Here is a 16,404-nt window from a genome sequence, read left to right as displayed (position 1 = left end):
TCTAACATGCCATGAAATCACTCACATCTGTCATGCCACCAACATCAAGAGTGCAAGTGAGGCCATTGAGCAGACATCCAGCTAAACATGCCATGAAATCACTCACACACTGTCATGCCACCAACATCAAGAGTGCAAGTGAGGCCATTGAGCAGACATCCAGCTAAACATGCCATGAAATCACTCACACTGTCATGCCACCAACATCAAGAGTGCAAGTGAGGCCATTGAGCAGACATCCAGCTACACCCATGAATCACTCACATACTGCCATGCCATAACATCAAGAGTGTGAATGATCCTAGTCAGCAAATCCAGCATGGCCATGCCATTGATTACTCACACCTGTTAGTACATGCAAGGGAACATAAAATTGAGTGTCATTTTCTCCACATGTTGGAAGAATTTTGATGCTTACACCACAATTTGGAAACCATTTCAGCAAGCCACATTCCAATTCTTTTGCATCCACTGCAATCTTCCTTGAAACCTAGTTCCATTCTGATTCTCAATGTCCTTCAGAAGATCAGTATCTGCACCAAAAACATACCTTGCTTACTTACTTGTGCACCGCATATTGAACACACAATGCAATACTTGACTGCTGGTTTGATATAAGTAACCTTTGTAAACCTTCCTCATTCAACACATTTGCTGTGCAATCCATCACAGCACTGCAGTCTGCATGCTCTTGATGCATCTCTGCCACCACCAGAATTTTCTAGTAGCACTACCTCTGAGTGATGGAATACTCACTCTGAAGTGATACATATCCCTTAGGTGGAAACTTGCAATTGCCAAGTTCCTGTTTTATGTGGTCAAGCCACTTGTCCAACAGTTCTCCTTGCTTTTCTGCTGCCCTTTCCTTTGCCTCAGCTATGGCCAAACCTTGATCCAGAAGCCCCCTAAGTGCAGGGAGGTACAAGGCATCCGCTTTGGTCAATAGCACTATCACAGGAAACTATGCAGAAGTTTAGTCACATGCAATCCTCTGTGCAAGTCTTTTTCTTACCATGACCTGTGTCACACTCATTGAAAATTTCTGCTCAGCCGCAGTTACTGTCCTGTGGTAGTCTGTCATGGGGATGCAAAACCTACATCCATCTGTTCACTTAGCCTGTAGTTATTCGCAATGTATTCCTTACCAGATGGCATGGATTCGTTCATTCACCCTTGTTGTGGTTCCATGGTCAACCACAAATTTCCTCATCTCGTCAAACTGTCGGGTGGAACCTGCTTCGAACCCACAGGAGTCATGGAACACAAAGCCTGGGTTACTACGAAATACGAGCTCATGCTCAATCTTATGGACACCACGCTGAGAGAACTCAGCATCAATATCAATTTCCACGAGTCAACATGGCATCTTACTTCCAAAGTGCCTTGCACGACACCACCATCCATCTGAAATTGTTAGATAGGTCTCACCAACCCGATAGGACTATACCTTGTTTCCTTTCCCATCCAAGATCTCTGGCTTTTCTGTAGAGTTGCAAACTCTTTGGAGGATGGTGGTTTTACCGGCATTCGCTCTGCCCATGACCAGAATTCGAAAGCGCTTGATTTTTTTCATGTATTCTTGAGCCATCTCAGAATTGAGACGGTAAGCAGGTCCAGAAGACGCAGTTGCTGCGACTCCGCCTTAGACAACTTGGATTTCACGAAGAGCGACAATAATACCTTGCGGAGTAGTCTCAATCTGAGGGGGAACTGGATTCGCCACATCACCAATAAGATCGCTAGGTTCTGTGTCCCGATATTAAGCATGTCATTTTCGTAGGCTAGAACAATATCATACCTGCAGCCGTAGCTTCAGTTGCAGCAGGAACTATATCACTTGGATCGCTCTGGCGGGCGCGATGCGAATCACTGCCGAACGACTTGAACCACGTCTTGATACGACCAGGAGCCATGTGAATGTAAGATACGATTCTGTGTACTTCAAAATGGGACTTTAAGACGTGCCGAGGATCAGCGTGAAGCCCGTCGTCGTGGTATTGAGCAAGTCCTTCCGATATCAAGGCGCCTATCTTCTCACTTACGCATGTGCTTACGTAACTTTCAGCGTCGGTTCGCATCATTACCTGTCCATCTCGGACGTCGAGGGGTATGCCATTATCCAATGCAATAGCGATTCGAAGTGACAAGCACGCCAAGTACTGGTTCAATGATGGTTCCGTCATCGTCACCATCCATCGGACACTCAGCGATCGTGCCCAGGAGGAAGCCACAGTTCTATTCAAACTGCATTCGAGCCTGCTCGCTCGACATTCGACATACTTTGGTCGTGTTCTCAAAGGTTCGGGTATAGACGAAGGAGAGCCGCTCGTGTCGGATAATTCGCGAATATCAAGGGTGACAGTCCCACCTGGACTTGGCGTACGGGTGGAAGAATTTGTGTCATTGCTGGAACATTTATACCATGATACGTGAGCATTTTCCCGTGTTTCCGTTGCAACAACCATGGCCCGATATCAATTGTTATACTGACGATTGAACTCCTCTCCCCTCCCCCTCACAGCCCTCTATCATCAAAGTCTCCATTCAATCAGGTCGCTTCGATCCTCCGCGTGTCCTCCCCCATCTCAGCTCGACTTCCCCGACTTACACGCTCTCGTCCGAAGCTACTTAGAAGCGATGTTTCCAAGTGGTCCTTTTCCATTTACGCATCCCAATCATCTCGAGGAGGCATTGGCACTGACGACGGCGTATGACATCAGATCGGTAAGTCCGTCTCCGTCGACTCAACCGTTTTTTTATACCTGTATTCGGACGTACTCATGTCTGGATCGGTCCCATCGTGTGAATAACACGTTTTCATACGGAAAATAATCGTGTTCGTCCTCAGATCCGAAAGGGCATATATTACAGCCTCGTCACGACAACCGACTTCGAAACAGAAGAGGTAGAGGTAGGTGAGCAGGGAAAAGTGAACACAAGAGAAAACAATCTGGAGAACAGTCAAGGTGACATCGTCGAAGATTCGAAGACGAGACACAGTGTCCTGTCGCCCGCAGATGTAGAGAGATGCGGGAGGTTGATGGCTGGGATTGTGGATCATTTCACGCCCATATTGTTCACGCCGGTAGGTGCGATCTTTTGTGCGTCTCTTGTGTGTACCCAAAACCGCCAGTCGGACTGCGGCACGCAATGAATGATTCCCCCTCCCCTTTCTCATCGAACGCCCTATTAACTACAATTTTCGCTCCTGTTTAACGCTCTTCTTTCCCAGCCCACAACGCCACACATGGCATGCACGGACGTGTTTGCCGATCAATGGATGTCACTTGTCATCCCCTCCGCGATCTCAGATGGTGGGGTGTACAAACCTCTCGAGACCCTGGAATCCATAAAGCAACTCGACTGGGCAGCTGAGGGATTATGTCCTGCATGTGTGCGGGAGAAAAGGGAAGAGTGGACAGAGGAGCAGGCTGTAGTGTGGGAGAAGGTGGGCAGTTGGCTTGGCTAGTAAGCTGCCCTTTGGACACACCTGAATTCCGCAGCCATTCCATTCTCGTTGTCATCTCCCGGTTGTGTGTATCGTGTCTTTTCATCCGTCATTTGAAGTTTACTGTCTAGCTCCTGGTAGAACCATTCCACAGACGCTACTGTTTCGAGTAGAGGACTTGTTCATATGATTAGACATATCCAGCCGTTAGGGCCTCTAATCCTCGAAGATTGAATCGTTTTGTGCGGTACACGTTTCAATTCAAGTGAAATTGTCATGCATCAGCACTCGGTACCGCTCAGGGTTTCTGCAGGTTGTACCGCATCTCCGTGTCATGGCTAGAGTACTTACACCCAAGACGCCCCCGTCATGGTCACAGATCTACAAATATACATACACGTGTTCTTCATACACGTATTAGAATCAGACGCACCGCCTATGTATTAGGCTCAGCATTCAGCTGATGGTTTTTTTTTTACATATATCCAAGATTACCGTCTGCACATTATCATTATCGATTCATCAACGCAGTAAATTCCTATACGATAGCAACGACAAGATAGCATTGTAGGCATGCATGAAAGAAAAAAAGACTTTGTCAATGGGTACAGATGTGCAAAGAAACATCAGCATGAAAAGTAAGCCAGGAAAAAAAAAAAAACCGATTGCATATGTGCAAGTCATAAGGTGCGTGCATGCGTGCGTGCGTCGTCATAAGTATTGCTGGCGTGGTGAGTCGATAGGTCGTTGTAGTGGGGTACCACTGTGTGACGTGTGCAGCGCGTGAACATGTGACGCATGGATTAGTACGTCGTGCTTGAAATCGAACGACGGTGGTATACAAAGTAGTAAAGAAGTTCGCGGGGCTAGTTGCAACCGTGGCGACAAACAGGAGATGCGGCGAGCTTGATGCAGCGGAAAAGATACCGAGTTGGTGGGACAATACCAGGAAGCTAACCATAAGTAGCGGGCGCTGGCATCGCCATAGACATTGGGAGGAATGCCACGACACGGGCGGTTGAGTCGGGTTGAAAGGCGGGCGAGGCTAGAATCACTTGGGGCAGGAAGAGATAGGAGGGGAGCAGATTACCGTCAGCCTCAATCCAGTACTTCAAACCGTCCCCTCTTCACCTCCCTTATTCCATCCTGCTCCTCTTCTAAACCCCTCTTCTCGCCCATACCCATACCACCACTCATCCCTTCACTAAGACCTACACCCACATCGACAATCCCTTCGTCTTCCATCATATCAAAGCCAAACCCCTCCGGCACACCTAAATTATCACCGTTCACGAGGTCTTTGAGGATCGCTTGATATCGTTCCTCAGTCAGCCCCATCCCAGCAAGCGGATCAATCCGCATGTCGGTCCCAACCCCACCAATGAACAACGGACCGTTTCCGTTGCCATCTGCACCCTCCGCGTTCGCAGATGCCGATGGCGGTCCAATTCCACCGCTGTCCCCCCCAGAATAAGCTACAGTCGTCCCCGAGGAAGACGCGGAAGACGTCGATGTAGTAGCAGCAGAAGGGGTCGCCGAGGCGGGTACGAGCGCATCCGTTAACGAATTATCTGTCGAGAGGCGCGGAGCACATGCTATTCTCGGGACCCTCGACATCTCCTGGATGACCTTGAGATGCATGAGGTGCTTCTGTACAAGACCATAACTTCGTAAGCCCCATCCTGCCACGTCACACGCAACACAAATAGAAAACGCGGTACAGAAAGGAACTCACCTCCAACATATCCAACAACCCTTCCTTGGTGAACGGTTTCGGTAACACATCGTTCATGCCTGACGAATAATACGTCATGATCTCGCTCGGACGCGAATTACTTGTCATTGAGATGATAGGTGTAACGTGATCAAATTGGCGGATCAACGATGTGGCCGATATACCGTCCATCTTGGGCATTACAATGTCCTAAAACCCAAAGTGTGTCAACAGCCGGCCCCAACGGGCGCCGCCGCGCAAAGAGATCAACTCACCATCAGCACTAAATCATACTTTTCCAAGTTCATCTTATTCACCGCTCCCACTCCATCCACTGCCACGTCAATCGCGCACCCGAATACCTGCAAAAACTTGCTGCTCAGTCTCCTGCTCACCGCGTCGTCGTCCACTAGAAGTACGCGTGGTGGGACTGCCCATCCTGGGACGAACGTTGACCTCCTGACTCGTAGTTTCTGTCCACCGCCAGTCGAAGGTGTCGTGGCTCCGGAAGTCGCTGATGAAGATTCTCGGACGCCGGGGTTCGTGGGTGTAGGTCGCACGACTTCTTCAGCACCTGGACTTTCCTCTTTCTCGAACCCCTCCCCTTCACAATCCCCAATTCCACCTACACCGTCTTCATCAGCACATCCATTCCCGTCTCCATTCCCACCCCCCATTCATATTTGGCGTACCAGGTATATCCCCACCATACGTCCAATTTCCATTCGCATCATCAAGCGCACTCCTCGGAAGCAAATGTCCCAATGTGAACACCTGTAATCCCTCGTGAACCGTTTGGACTGTCCCATCCCAAGATGTATCCGGAGGGATCAAAAAAGGAGCATCACCACTCGTCATATCCGTCCCCTCCGGTCTGGTTCCATTTCCCGAACCTGTACCATTACTCGTCACTTCAGCAGACGCCCCAGCCTTCCTCGACATCTCATTCATCTGTGCCAAACTCGCCCTCGCAATCGCGGTCGGATCCGGATACCGATGATCGCCAACCAAGCAAGCACGCGATGGGCCTCATGGACGGGTAAAAAACTGAACCTGCTGCATTGGTTGCATCGTTTGCATAGCCGACACCATTTGTTGCATCGATGTCGCTTGCGGTAAGGAAGACATTGATTCCTGCATGGGTGATTGCATAGATGGGATCGTTTGCGAGAGAGGGATTGTTTCTCGCATGGAAGATATTTGTTCCTGCATAGATGGAATCGATTGAATTGATTGTATGGGTGGCTCAGCAGGTCCTTGCGCCTGACCTTGTGCTTGTGAAACTGATGGAGACGGGGATTGGGATTGCGCTTGTGCCTGTGCTTGTGCTTGCGCCTGACTTCTTGATAGTGCCCGAAAAAGTGTCGATGACGACGCAGACGTCGTGGGCGGTCCATGCGGTCCATGTCCATGTCCATGGGATCCGAGCATGTGTTGCGAATGAGACGCAGTGAGCGGCTGCAAAAACGGACTTGGCTGCGGCTGTTGTTGCGAAGCCAGCAACGTCGCTGACATCGCAGCCGCCGTGGTCGATATTTTCGTTGACATGCCGAACATGGACGGAGGTGGATGCGTGTTGGGAGTCATACTGTGTCCTAGAGACCCTGATCTTGCCGGGGGAGGCATCAGAGGTGTATGGGGACCTTGTATTTGCTGGGAGTTATTTGCAAGGCCAGCTGTAGGTGGTGCTGGTCCAGGTGCGATGGATGTTGCAAGGACCGAATCTTTGTGCTTCGCTGAGGAACAATGATGAGTATACGAACGTGCATCGGAGACGCAGGCACAGAAGACACGGGGTAAGGTGCAGGGACCTATTGCACCCGTGACCCAACTCTCATCTTCTAGCTGCCCTTGACAACCCAACCATTTCCTTGATCCAAATAATACAGAACACGAACGAACAGAGCAAAATCCAAACCAAAAAAGTAAGGAGACTCACCGCCTTCCGCACGCAGAAAATATTGCACTAGACTCTGCATCAAACCATCCTGCTGAGCAAGATTCCTCTGGAAATGAACCATTTCTCCAAGCACGTCCTTGTAACACCTTTCCAAACCTCTCACTCGATCCTCTGACCTACACAGCTGTGTCCTTAGAGAGTCGTTCTGAGACTGCAGCGCCGCAACTTGCTGCTGCAACCCTGACATTCCGTTCTGAAAGCCGGATACAGTGTTCTGCAAACTTGTTGTGACGGATTGAAGTGTTGCATTTTGAGCGTGCAATGCGTTGGCCTGGGACTGGAAGGCGGTCATCTGCGACTGGAGGGCTGAATTCTGGTTCTGCAGTGCACTCGTGTGTGATGCGAGGGTGCTGGTTTGAGTTTGGAGAGATTCCAATTCGCCGCCCAGGGGTCCGGGTGAGCCGGCTGACCCAGAACGACCTAGCGTAGAGGGTCCGATACCGGACCCTAATTGTGCTGGTTTACGGGCTGCAGGGACCTTGCGTTTTATGTTTTCCAAGGCTTCTCGCCGGTCAGCGTGGAAGTCGGGATGTCGGAATGTCCATGAGTGTTCACCAAATTGGGTGTCGTCGGTATTTTTGACCTGGAGTGCACGTCAGAATGGGAAAGACCTCCGGTCCTAAGAGACACCAGAGCGCGCATGGAAGATGCACACGATATATGAGCATACCCACCTTGTGGAAGTCGTATTTGTTTAGTTGCCTGACAAACGAGGCAAAATTAGAGTGTTTAAACATGCGAGGGAGGATTGATTTCGTGAATTCGTTCATGTCCTATTGGAAGGGGAGATGTGAGCAAGAACGAGGTCGGAAGCGAGATCGCGTGGTCGATCAAAGTGATGAGAGATAGAGCAAGAAAGAAGCAGGAAGACCGACCTTTACGACAAAGCAATCACCGTTTGGACCCCATGATACCACGTGTGAGAAGGATTGATCCTCAAGCATCCTGATGGCAAGTAAGCAGTGGATCGGAAGGATGGCCGCGAAGAGGGCGTACTTGTACAGTTTCTTGACGAAGTCGCTCGTCGCTGGCATGTTGTCATCGCTGTCCTTTTGAGATTGTGGTGGAGCGGGTGGTGGCGGGGGTGGTGGTGGAGGTGGTGGTTGCAGTTGTTCGCGCTTGAATTGTCTTGATTCTGATTGGGCAGGTGTGTTTTGGTGGATGGAAAGCGAAGAGGGGTGTTGTTGTGGATGGAGTGGGCCAGATGCAGGGAGGATGTCTTCGCGAGAGCTAGAAGTTCGATGGAGGGACGTGGGCCAGGATGGCGGCGGCGAAGAGTGACGATAGGGAGTCATGCGATTCGGTGGATTGAGAGGCGGGAGGGTGTTGATGTTGGAGCGAGACGAGCTGACGGGGGGCAGGTGGAGCTGGGAGGGCGGGGGGAGGTGGGAGGAGTGGAAGAGGTGTTGGCGGACGTTGGAGTAGGGCGGGCCCTGTGATGGCGGGTCCATGGCGCGGGCTACACTTACAGCGAGGAGAGCGACAAACTCTGGCGTGGCGTGGACTGGGCGAGGCAGTCTATGAAAAACAAACACGGACAAACTCATCCCTCTCTCTCTCTCTCTTCAACCCAGAGCCGCAACCACGTTCCGGGGACACCCTCGAATCCATCTGGGGGGAATGCAGAGAAGTAAATCGTTGGTGTGATACGGACGAGCAGATCGACGTTGCGTTGCCACACGGAGCCATTCCAGTCAGGGTAACCACAGAGTCTAGACTCTATGAACTGCCCTCCCATCCCCTGAGCGCTTGCTATCTGGACACACCCGCAGTTAATAAGCAATCGTACAAGCCAACACATTTGTAGACCTCCAATTACTAATACTTCGTAGATCAATCGATACATCGATAAAATAAACCGTCCCTTGGCGGTTATCATTTAGCACACAGGATCGACGACTGGCCTCTCCTGTCAGGTGGACTCCGGACGGACTTGGATGCATCGGGAGTCCGCGGAAGGTACCCCAAACCAGTCATTTTCGACATCCCAGCGGGGCTGCGAAGTAAAGCATCCTCGACTATGTTAGTTGCTTGGGGTATCATGTGGAGGAAGCCCTCCCTCGCTACACTTATTGTATACCAACACCATGGAGATTAAATTACAGTACTTGGTGGCTGTGATTCGGCGCCAATAACATTATCAGATATATCTCACCAAACCCTACTGAATCTTCCGATCGGCCGTCGTCGACACAACGAAAAAGCAACCAGGCAGCTACCGTCTGAATCACGCCGAGCTTGCTATGTCATCGCCCACCGACGCCGACGTCCAGACGACTGATACCACTCCCACTCCCGCCACTCCTTCAAGCCGACAACTCGTCGTCCTCATATCCGGTTCAGGTACATTCATACGCCCACAACCCATTTACAATATTCAATACCATCGTCATCATGATATAGGATCGAACCTCCAGGCACTCATCGACGCCCAAAACACACCTGCCCTTCCAAACACTTCGATAGCCCTCGTTCTCTCCAACCGCAAAGCCGCACACGGACTCGTCCGCGCCACAACCGCGTCACCACCCATCCCGACCGCATATCTTGCACTCCAACCATATCTACGCAGTAACCCTGGAAAGACAAGAGAGGACTACGATCTCGAATTAGCGAGGATCGTGCTGCGGGAAAAGCCGGATGTGGTAGTGTTGGCAGGATGGATGCATATCGTGAGCGAGCCATTTTTGGAGGCTCTTAGGGGGACCCGGGAGGTTAAAGATGAAGGTCAAGAACAATACGAATCGAGCAGTAACAATGATGAGAATTCGGTCCCTACCAGTCCTATCCCCGTAATCAACATCCACCCTGCCCTACCCGGTCAATTCGACGGTGCCAACGCCATTCAACGGGGGTACGAGGCATTCCAGCGTGGCGAGGTTGACAAGCTAGGTGTCATGGTTCACCGCGTCGTCGCCGAAGTCGACCGGGGCGAGCCTCTCATCGTGCGTGAAGTCCCGATCGAGAAAGGCGAGCCACTCGAGGTGTATGAGGAGCGGTTGCATAGAGTCGAATGGGAAATTATCGTGCAGGCCACGAAAAGAGTGTTGGACGAGGTCAAGCCGCTGCCTTTGGAAGGCACCGAAAATGCGTAGAGGGATGAATTGAAATCATGAAGTATTGTTATGGGTGTATGTATACTACGGTACACGTGGTCGATAGAACGGACTACCTGATTCTACATTACATGCTGTCCCTTGGCAAAAGTACGATGGCTACCGGGCTACCCCCGCGAAGAAGAACACTATTATATACCATGGTAAACTCAATTACTACTTTTCAAAACGGGAACCGCAACTCGGACTCAACCCTGTGATCAACACTCGGTCTCCTCGGGAACTCGTCACTGAAAAACCCAATGCCTCAACATGACCACTCCAGGAGTATAATACCAGACGTGTTAGTACGCACCTAAATGGAAGATCACGAGTCGCAGTCACAGACGTCGACAGTGGCTGTATCCGTGACACGCGACGACTCGGTGGAGGGGTAAGCATCGAGAAGCGATGCGGAATTTCCTTCCCAAGTCCCGATCCCGATCCAGCTGTCCAATCGTTCACTGCCGTCTCAAACACGAACCCCTGCGTCCTGTCCAGAGATGCAGAATAGGTATGCCCCAGCGGTGGGCGTTGGCAGTGCGAGACATCCGCATCGCCCATAGAAAATGGCTCATTTTCAGGCCAGAAGCGCTCCAGGATTTTCGTACCCAGTGGCGGCTGCGCAAGACGCGAAGGCAAACAATCAGAAAACGGTCCACCCACGGCATTCTAACCAGATTTACATACCACGGAGACAGGAGGCGTCGGAGGATCCAAGGGCACATATGGTACGTGATATCCATCATACCCCGAAGTCGACGAGCTCGAAGACGATTCAGATGACCTCCACCCGAAATGCGACGATGAAATACGGCGAGAATTGCATTCTGGGGTCGCCCGCTTGGACGTGCCCAAAGCAGAACGACACCGTCTGGCCAGTCCAAAAGGCAATGATGGTTTGTTTTTCAGTACGGGCATACTTAAGTTCGGAACGCGCATGAGCGTGGAAAACGTCGGTGTCCGGGGCCGACTTTTGGGTTTCGTCGTGTTCGTCGCGTTACCGGATGTGGGGTTGGGGTATGTCGACGTCGAAGATAGTATCTGAGTACACATGTTGACAGTGTCCGTCTTTTTGGATGTGGCGTGACCTTGGAACGCAATGAACATGCACTGGCCTTTGTAGAAACAGAGCCACTGGGACGAAGGTGTGCTGTAGGCTGTCAATCAATACGATGTTGGAGAGCCACACAGAAGCTTTATAGTCCACAGCAGCGCTTGCCAGAACCACCGTGTCCACAAGTAAGAACGGCGAACGTCCCACCACCCTCCTCATCTCATCGCCTATCCATGCCCCAATATTGTGATATTGGTCATTATAGAAAGATAGAACGAGAACAAAGAAGACCACCCACCATCGAACAAGCGAGATACTTGCTTGCCTATCGCTTTGTGGTCGTCATCAATCCAGCTAATTGTTCTCCCACCATAACAATATCATTGCACCTTTTCAAAGACCGCGACGGCATGATAATTCATCGCGGCAAGTGGCTCACCAAGGAAGTTTACTATTTTTGTCTTAATGGACAAAGCGTCATTACCTGGCTGAGTGGGTTGATGGCCAACGGATGGCTGGAAGGTGATCTAGGGTGTCTCATTTTCGCTGGGTGTCATGCGGGACAACACATTGAGATGGGATGCATCGTCCACCGATGGTCAAATTAGAACACTGCACCACCAAAATGATCATCCACACATGCGTTCGTTGGCTGCGAATGAATGGCAGAGGATCCACTGTACCAATACGGAATAATGGGTCCATGCCGTGTGCGAAGTATTTGTGATGTCTTCAAGAGGCGTTCCGGGCGTTGTACAGCATATACGACCACGGTGAGGTTATTCCATCCGATTGCACAATTACACAGCTTGGCAAGGAATCCACCATCCGGCGGCGCGACCTTCGCCCTCAAAAAATAGTGGAGGACGACCATATTATGAGAACGCCCTTTGAGAGCTACAGACTCGTAGACATCCTGCTTTGACCTCATTGCACTGTGACACCTTACCTTCCACAAGAATGCCCGACTCCTGCAACGTCCTCAAACCAATTCACCAGTACCCCGACGCGCCGTACGGCTGCATCACTACAGCCCAACCGAAGATCCGGTCGTAGTCGTGCGTCAGTACGAGCGGTCGGTAGTGTCCGGTAGCAGATCTGAGCACGCGAAGCAGGACGCATTGACGGGGACGCGGTAAAAGTGACATTGGGGGAGGATGGCTTGGATGTGGTAGTGGTTGTAGTTGTGGTTCCGGGTCTAGGACGGGGATCATGGGAGAACGTTGCCAGGATATCTAGTGTGGTCCGCAAGTGGTGACAGCGGCGTCCAGGCACAAGGGCATGACGACGCACACCAAGCAAATGGTCGACATGGTCGTATTACCCAAGTTAGCGGATAGAATGTAGGGCAAACAGCGATATGAGCTGCATGCAATGACCATAAGACTTACTCTCGAAGTGAACGACATCCCCTCTCGCCAACGCAGGAGGTGAATCCGGGTCCATCCCATACCCACCCCAGACCTCCGCTGTGTCTCGCCAGGCGGTGAGTCGACACACACACCCCTCCTCGTCCCCAAGTATAAGTTTGAGTATCGATACTTCCTGGCCCGCACACGGCCCGGTCTTCACTTTGACGGTGTCCGGGCCCTCGACTTCGAGGATGGCAACGAGGACATTTACCTTGTGCGCCCTCTTTTGTCGCGCTTGATTTTGTTCGGTCGCGGCACTACGAAGAGACGAAAGAGAGGTGATGGTGTGCAGGCTAATCTGGAAGTTTGGGAACCGGGTAATAGACGAAGTATTGTCGTCGGAATACGTTGTTTCTTGTGTTTCGTATGTAGCCTGTGGCTGAGACTGCGAAGTGAGGAGGGAGGAGGGAAGACCAGACGCATTTGCGCTTTTCTTCGAGGGTTGGGTCGCCGCTGGAGTCGGGGGCCACGTAAGGAACGTCGTCGCTCGTTCTGGACGTCGACGATGGTGGCGTTAAATCTCAGTAATAAAACAGACCGGAAAGACATGTCACGATACCATCATCGTCCTGTGTCTCTCCGCCCGCGCCATCAGGCTCGCTATCATCAATCCGTTCCCCGTCCTCGTCTGCATCCTTGAAAATTACGTTCTGGTACAGAAGAGATATTCGTCTGCTGGCTTCGTCGAGTGTTGCAGTGGGATATACCAGGGTGGGGTCGTGGAGCGGGACGTAAGACGGCGAGAAGGGTGCCGGTGTGCTTTCCGTCGTTTTCCAGACGTAAGAACTCGGGTCTCTAGCGAGATCTGAAGTAAGAGGGGCACCGAGAAAGACACGGTAGTGCACCATGATGATATCAGGATGGTAATAGCGACTCTTGCCAGCGCTCAGCGCTAGCCTCGTTCACCGTATGGCTCTTCCGGTCGTCTGATCATTTGGATCTCATGGTGTACTTGACAACTTGTGCCTCGCTGACAATTTGGCAATCTATAGTGGGATTTACAGCTTTCAACCAATCCCGCTATGCTACAAGCCATAAACCACTGGTTACTTTTGTGCATGCTACATAACGTCGTAATTGAGGCATCTCTTTGCAACACGTACGACTCCGCTACCAGAACCCATCTTGACACCACTTCAACCACGATAGTATGTATGTTTGATATTTCGGACGCATTGAAACCATATATTACAGCCCAGCTGCATTTACCACGAAGACCTAAATTTTTGCGCTTTGTAGTTGCCTGCAGTGCTACACAAAATGAGCGTTCTCCCTTCAAACGTCCGTATAGCCTGTGCTCAGACCCTGTGATCCAACATATCTATGTATGTGGATTATCAGTCTTGGACTCAGAAGCCGAGTCCGGGCACAGGCTTGTGTAAAATATACGGGTATGGGGTAGTGAACCAGTAACCATGTAATCAAGTACTGCGTACTATGGGTGACAGCGGAGACACGGATCGGGGGAGTACTGAGTTCTTTACCGTTACAGTAACGTCTGCTCCAGCACTTGGTGGCAAGTGAGCATTACATAATATCGTGTTGCGGCTCATACCAACAACGTCGCCACACGCCAAGGGAACTTCCTGCTTTCCCAACTCACTCTCACTCTCTACCGTTTTCTAGTCGTCCCGCCAATCCTGGGCAGCCACCAGCTTGAGGAGGGCAACCTCCGCGTGCTCTCGTACGTTTTGATCCGTGAAAGCATAAAGATTGATAATATTTCTCCCACATCACCAACAGATTCGGTGATCTCGGTAGCCGTTGCGGGCAATTTTTTTCTCGTCTTCATTTACAGGTACGTACCGTTGCGCAATATTGCCGCAATCTACCGCAAATGCGTAATCCGGATCCCGGGGGAAGTTATGGGCCGATGCCGGATGGTGGAGGGAGCTCCTTCACGGAGCCATTTTCCTGGTCAGGGCGTGCCGCGATTCCTTACAACATGCACCATTGGATGGCAAAGGGCACCCCTGAGGGTTCAGACGTTTCGAACGGGGTGGCGACGACATGTCGTTTTGGCGTGTCCACAGGCTGGCCGACTATACACATACGTACAGCTCACGCAGTTGGAAACAGGGGGACTCGCCGAGCGGCGTTTCTTTGGAACAAAAGACAAGGAAAATGTGTTCTTCAGGAACGAGGATCCAGTATGTAAGTGGACTTCCTGCGCGATTCGCGGGTTTGGATTCTTCCCAGCGGATCCCGCAAGGTGAATACTAATTCTCAATATCTCATACTATTATCCCAAATCTCCAAATTCGAGGGGTTACCTGACTGAAGAATTCTACCGGTCGAAAATACAGCAGAGAACATTAACACGAAATGCATAGCGCGCCATTGCCGGGGCTCTGAATGTGTAGTTGCATTATGATTTGGTATCAAATGCAGCTCGTGAGGTCGTCCAAGGAACCTTCACTTCCTCTTCATTTATTTACCGGTCCCCACTCGCCGTGGTCACAAGGCAAGCTGAATAACACCCAAGCCCACGTGGAGTCAATACTAATATAACTATACAGGTTTGTTCCATCATTCCCGACGAGTGTATGATTGATCCTGCACTGGAATTGGCCATTGCAGACCGCGCTAGATCTCAAGTTGAATCCACTCGCCATTCGTGACGAAGTGTTTATATCGTTGAAACATTCCAGGGTTATACTGATTCACTGTCAATTAACATGTTCCGTCCGCAGAGAGTAGTGTGGGGTAATAAAGAGTAAAGGCTTTCCTCCGCACAGTCGAAACGATCGGATAGAATACTGCGTCATACATATAAGTACTATTTGATACATTTGCGTGCGTGACCAATGGTAGAGTTGCGCTTAGTACATTCTACTGGATCCATCCTACAGTCTCAGTCGTTTCAGAATGGTTGCCATCCTGATGAGAATGCAAACGGAAGACGATGGAACACTGCACTGCAGAACTTCGCTTCGGAGTGTCGAGTTGGCGTCCAAGGTGCAACGATACCGTGCTTACTGTACGAGCGTCTCTAAAAACATCTACACCACAAGTAAGATGCAATCCAAGCACAATGTTGTTATTGGCACCACGAACCTGAAGGTTTATGATACACGCCGTGGAATCCTACATTTTGTTCGATGCAATAATATTGATACATCCAACACACGGGGTCCAAAAGCCAAGATTTTCTCCCTTCTCTTCTCTTCTCTCCGGGTATACGTACTGGTAATAAGCCGAGCCTACATACTAGGACGTATCGCTTTTATGCAGTACACAACTCGCATAACGCACACCAATCGAGTGAGAAAGAGCCGAAAACGAACGAGACAACACGTATGTAGCGGTTAGTTAATTATCGACGAAGGGAATGAGCATCGCTGGTACACAACATGAGCCTGGCAACGCATAAAGAAGTCGGGAAATACAGCAGGGACACGGGGAGAAACTAGAGTGAAGTCAGGTGAAGGAAAAGGCGACGGTGGAGTGTACACCGCAGCTTCGAGGGAAAAAACAAGCGAGCGTGAAAGCACAGTATACGGAGAAAGGCGCAACTAGGGAGATCGAATAAGGGGAAGCACGATACCCGTCCACGCTGTCCAAGCACTCCAGAGCAAACCAAAAAAAAACCAAAAAAAATCAAACGACCCTCCCGCTTTACATCATACCCCCAGCATATCCCCCAACCATCCCTCGTTTCATCATTCCCATACCCATCGCCATGCCCATACCCGGAGGAACCATCCCCATCCTGTCA

General features: G+C 50.7%; 8 protein-coding genes across 8 annotated transcripts; 3 read left to right on the top strand and 5 right to left on the bottom strand.

Moving 5' to 3' along the window:
* Positions 1-559: 559 nt before the first annotated feature.
* Positions 560-1,573, bottom strand: F5J12DRAFT_725183 (GTP-binding protein; the record flags this gene model as incomplete). Its single annotated transcript, XM_051741606.1, has 5 exons — positions 560-702; positions 757-961; positions 1,013-1,094; positions 1,146-1,327; positions 1,448-1,573. The coding sequence occupies 5 exons, from the start codon at positions 1,571-1,573 to the stop codon at positions 560-562; spliced, it is 738 nt and encodes a 245-aa protein (XP_051597061.1).
* Positions 1,574-1,642: 69 nt separating this feature from the next.
* On the bottom strand, positions 1,643-1,913 carry F5J12DRAFT_895851 (uncharacterized protein; the record flags this gene model as incomplete). Its single annotated transcript, XM_051747877.1, has 2 exons — positions 1,643-1,746; positions 1,799-1,913. The coding sequence occupies 2 exons, from the start codon at positions 1,911-1,913 to the stop codon at positions 1,643-1,645; spliced, it is 219 nt and encodes a 72-aa protein (XP_051597060.1).
* A 196-nt stretch (positions 1,914-2,109) lies between these two features.
* On the top strand, positions 2,110-3,621 carry F5J12DRAFT_785160 (uncharacterized protein; the record flags this gene model as incomplete). Its single annotated transcript, XM_051743187.1, has 6 exons — positions 2,110-2,429; positions 2,553-2,724; positions 2,849-2,911; positions 3,090-3,101; positions 3,233-3,448; positions 3,580-3,621. 6 exons carry the CDS (start codon positions 2,110-2,112, stop codon positions 3,619-3,621), a joined length of 825 nt encoding a protein of 274 aa, XP_051597059.1.
* A 925-nt stretch (positions 3,622-4,546) lies between these two features.
* On the bottom strand, positions 4,547-8,417 carry F5J12DRAFT_725239 (HSF-type DNA-binding-domain-containing protein; the record flags this gene model as incomplete). Its single annotated transcript, XM_051741617.1, has 12 exons — positions 4,547-4,652; positions 4,710-4,864; positions 4,997-5,098; positions 5,184-5,372; positions 5,438-5,820; positions 5,870-6,066; positions 6,250-6,757; positions 7,081-7,302; positions 7,540-7,705; positions 7,797-7,895; positions 7,998-8,067; positions 8,119-8,417. 12 exons carry the CDS (start codon positions 8,415-8,417, stop codon positions 4,547-4,549), a joined length of 2,496 nt encoding a protein of 831 aa, XP_051597058.1.
* A 948-nt stretch (positions 8,418-9,365) lies between these two features.
* Positions 9,366-10,217, top strand: F5J12DRAFT_725202 (phosphoribosylglycinamide formyltransferase; the record flags this gene model as incomplete). Its single annotated transcript, XM_051741610.1, has 2 exons — positions 9,366-9,465; positions 9,526-10,217. 2 exons carry the CDS (start codon positions 9,366-9,368, stop codon positions 10,215-10,217), a joined length of 792 nt encoding a protein of 263 aa, XP_051597057.1.
* A 92-nt stretch (positions 10,218-10,309) lies between these two features.
* F5J12DRAFT_335760 (uncharacterized protein) lies at positions 10,310-11,613 on the bottom strand. The gene is made up of 4 exons (XM_051738952.1): positions 11,573-11,613; positions 10,908-11,501; positions 10,534-10,838; positions 10,310-10,468 (listed from the first exon to the last, which is right to left on the bottom strand). Exons 2-4 carry the CDS (start codon positions 11,325-11,327, stop codon positions 10,402-10,404), a joined length of 792 nt encoding a protein of 263 aa, XP_051597056.1. The 5' UTR covers positions 11,328-11,501; positions 11,573-11,613; the 3' UTR covers positions 10,310-10,401.
* Positions 11,614-12,219: 606 nt separating this feature from the next.
* On the bottom strand, positions 12,220-13,534 carry F5J12DRAFT_725148 (uncharacterized protein; the record flags this gene model as incomplete). Its single annotated transcript, XM_051741600.1, has 3 exons — positions 12,220-12,472; positions 12,662-13,172; positions 13,246-13,534. 3 exons carry the CDS (start codon positions 13,532-13,534, stop codon positions 12,220-12,222), a joined length of 1,053 nt encoding a protein of 350 aa, XP_051597055.1.
* A 150-nt stretch (positions 13,535-13,684) lies between these two features.
* F5J12DRAFT_851395 (uncharacterized protein) lies at positions 13,685-14,201 on the top strand. The gene has a single exon (XM_051746542.1). It carries the CDS (start codon positions 13,709-13,711, stop codon positions 14,066-14,068), a length of 360 nt encoding a protein of 119 aa, XP_051597054.1. The 5' UTR covers positions 13,685-13,708; the 3' UTR covers positions 14,069-14,201.
* Positions 14,202-16,404: the final 2,203 nt, after the last annotated feature.

Source organism: Pisolithus orientalis (assembly GCF_024613125.1).
Source record: "Pisolithus orientalis strain OTSU chromosome Unknown F5J12scaffold_33, whole genome shotgun sequence".
NCBI lineage: Eukaryota > Fungi > Basidiomycota > Agaricomycetes > Boletales > Pisolithaceae > Pisolithus > Pisolithus orientalis.
The sequence above is the reverse complement of the archived record's forward strand: the minus strand, read 5'-3'. Positions and strand labels throughout refer to the sequence as shown.

What these genes read in the sequence shown, in the direction of transcription:
- F5J12DRAFT_335760 (XM_051738952.1), bottom strand. Translation starts at nt 11,327, where the DNA reads ATGTTCATTGCGTTCCAAGGTCACGCCACATCCAAAAAGACGGACACT. An exon ending in CGACGCCTCCTGTCTCCGTG is followed by an intron (nt 10,839 to 10,907) that starts GTATGTAAATCT and finishes CGTCTTGCGCAG; the next exon opens with CCGCCACTGGGTACGAAAAT. An exon ending in ACTCGTGATCTTCCATTTAG is followed by an intron (nt 10,469 to 10,533) that starts GTGCGTACTAAC and finishes TGGGTTTTTCAG; the next exon opens with TGACGAGTTCCCGAGGAGAC.
- F5J12DRAFT_851395 (XM_051746542.1), top strand. Translation starts at nt 13,709, where the DNA reads ATGCTACAAGCCATAAACCACTGGTTACTTTTGTGCATGCTACATAAC.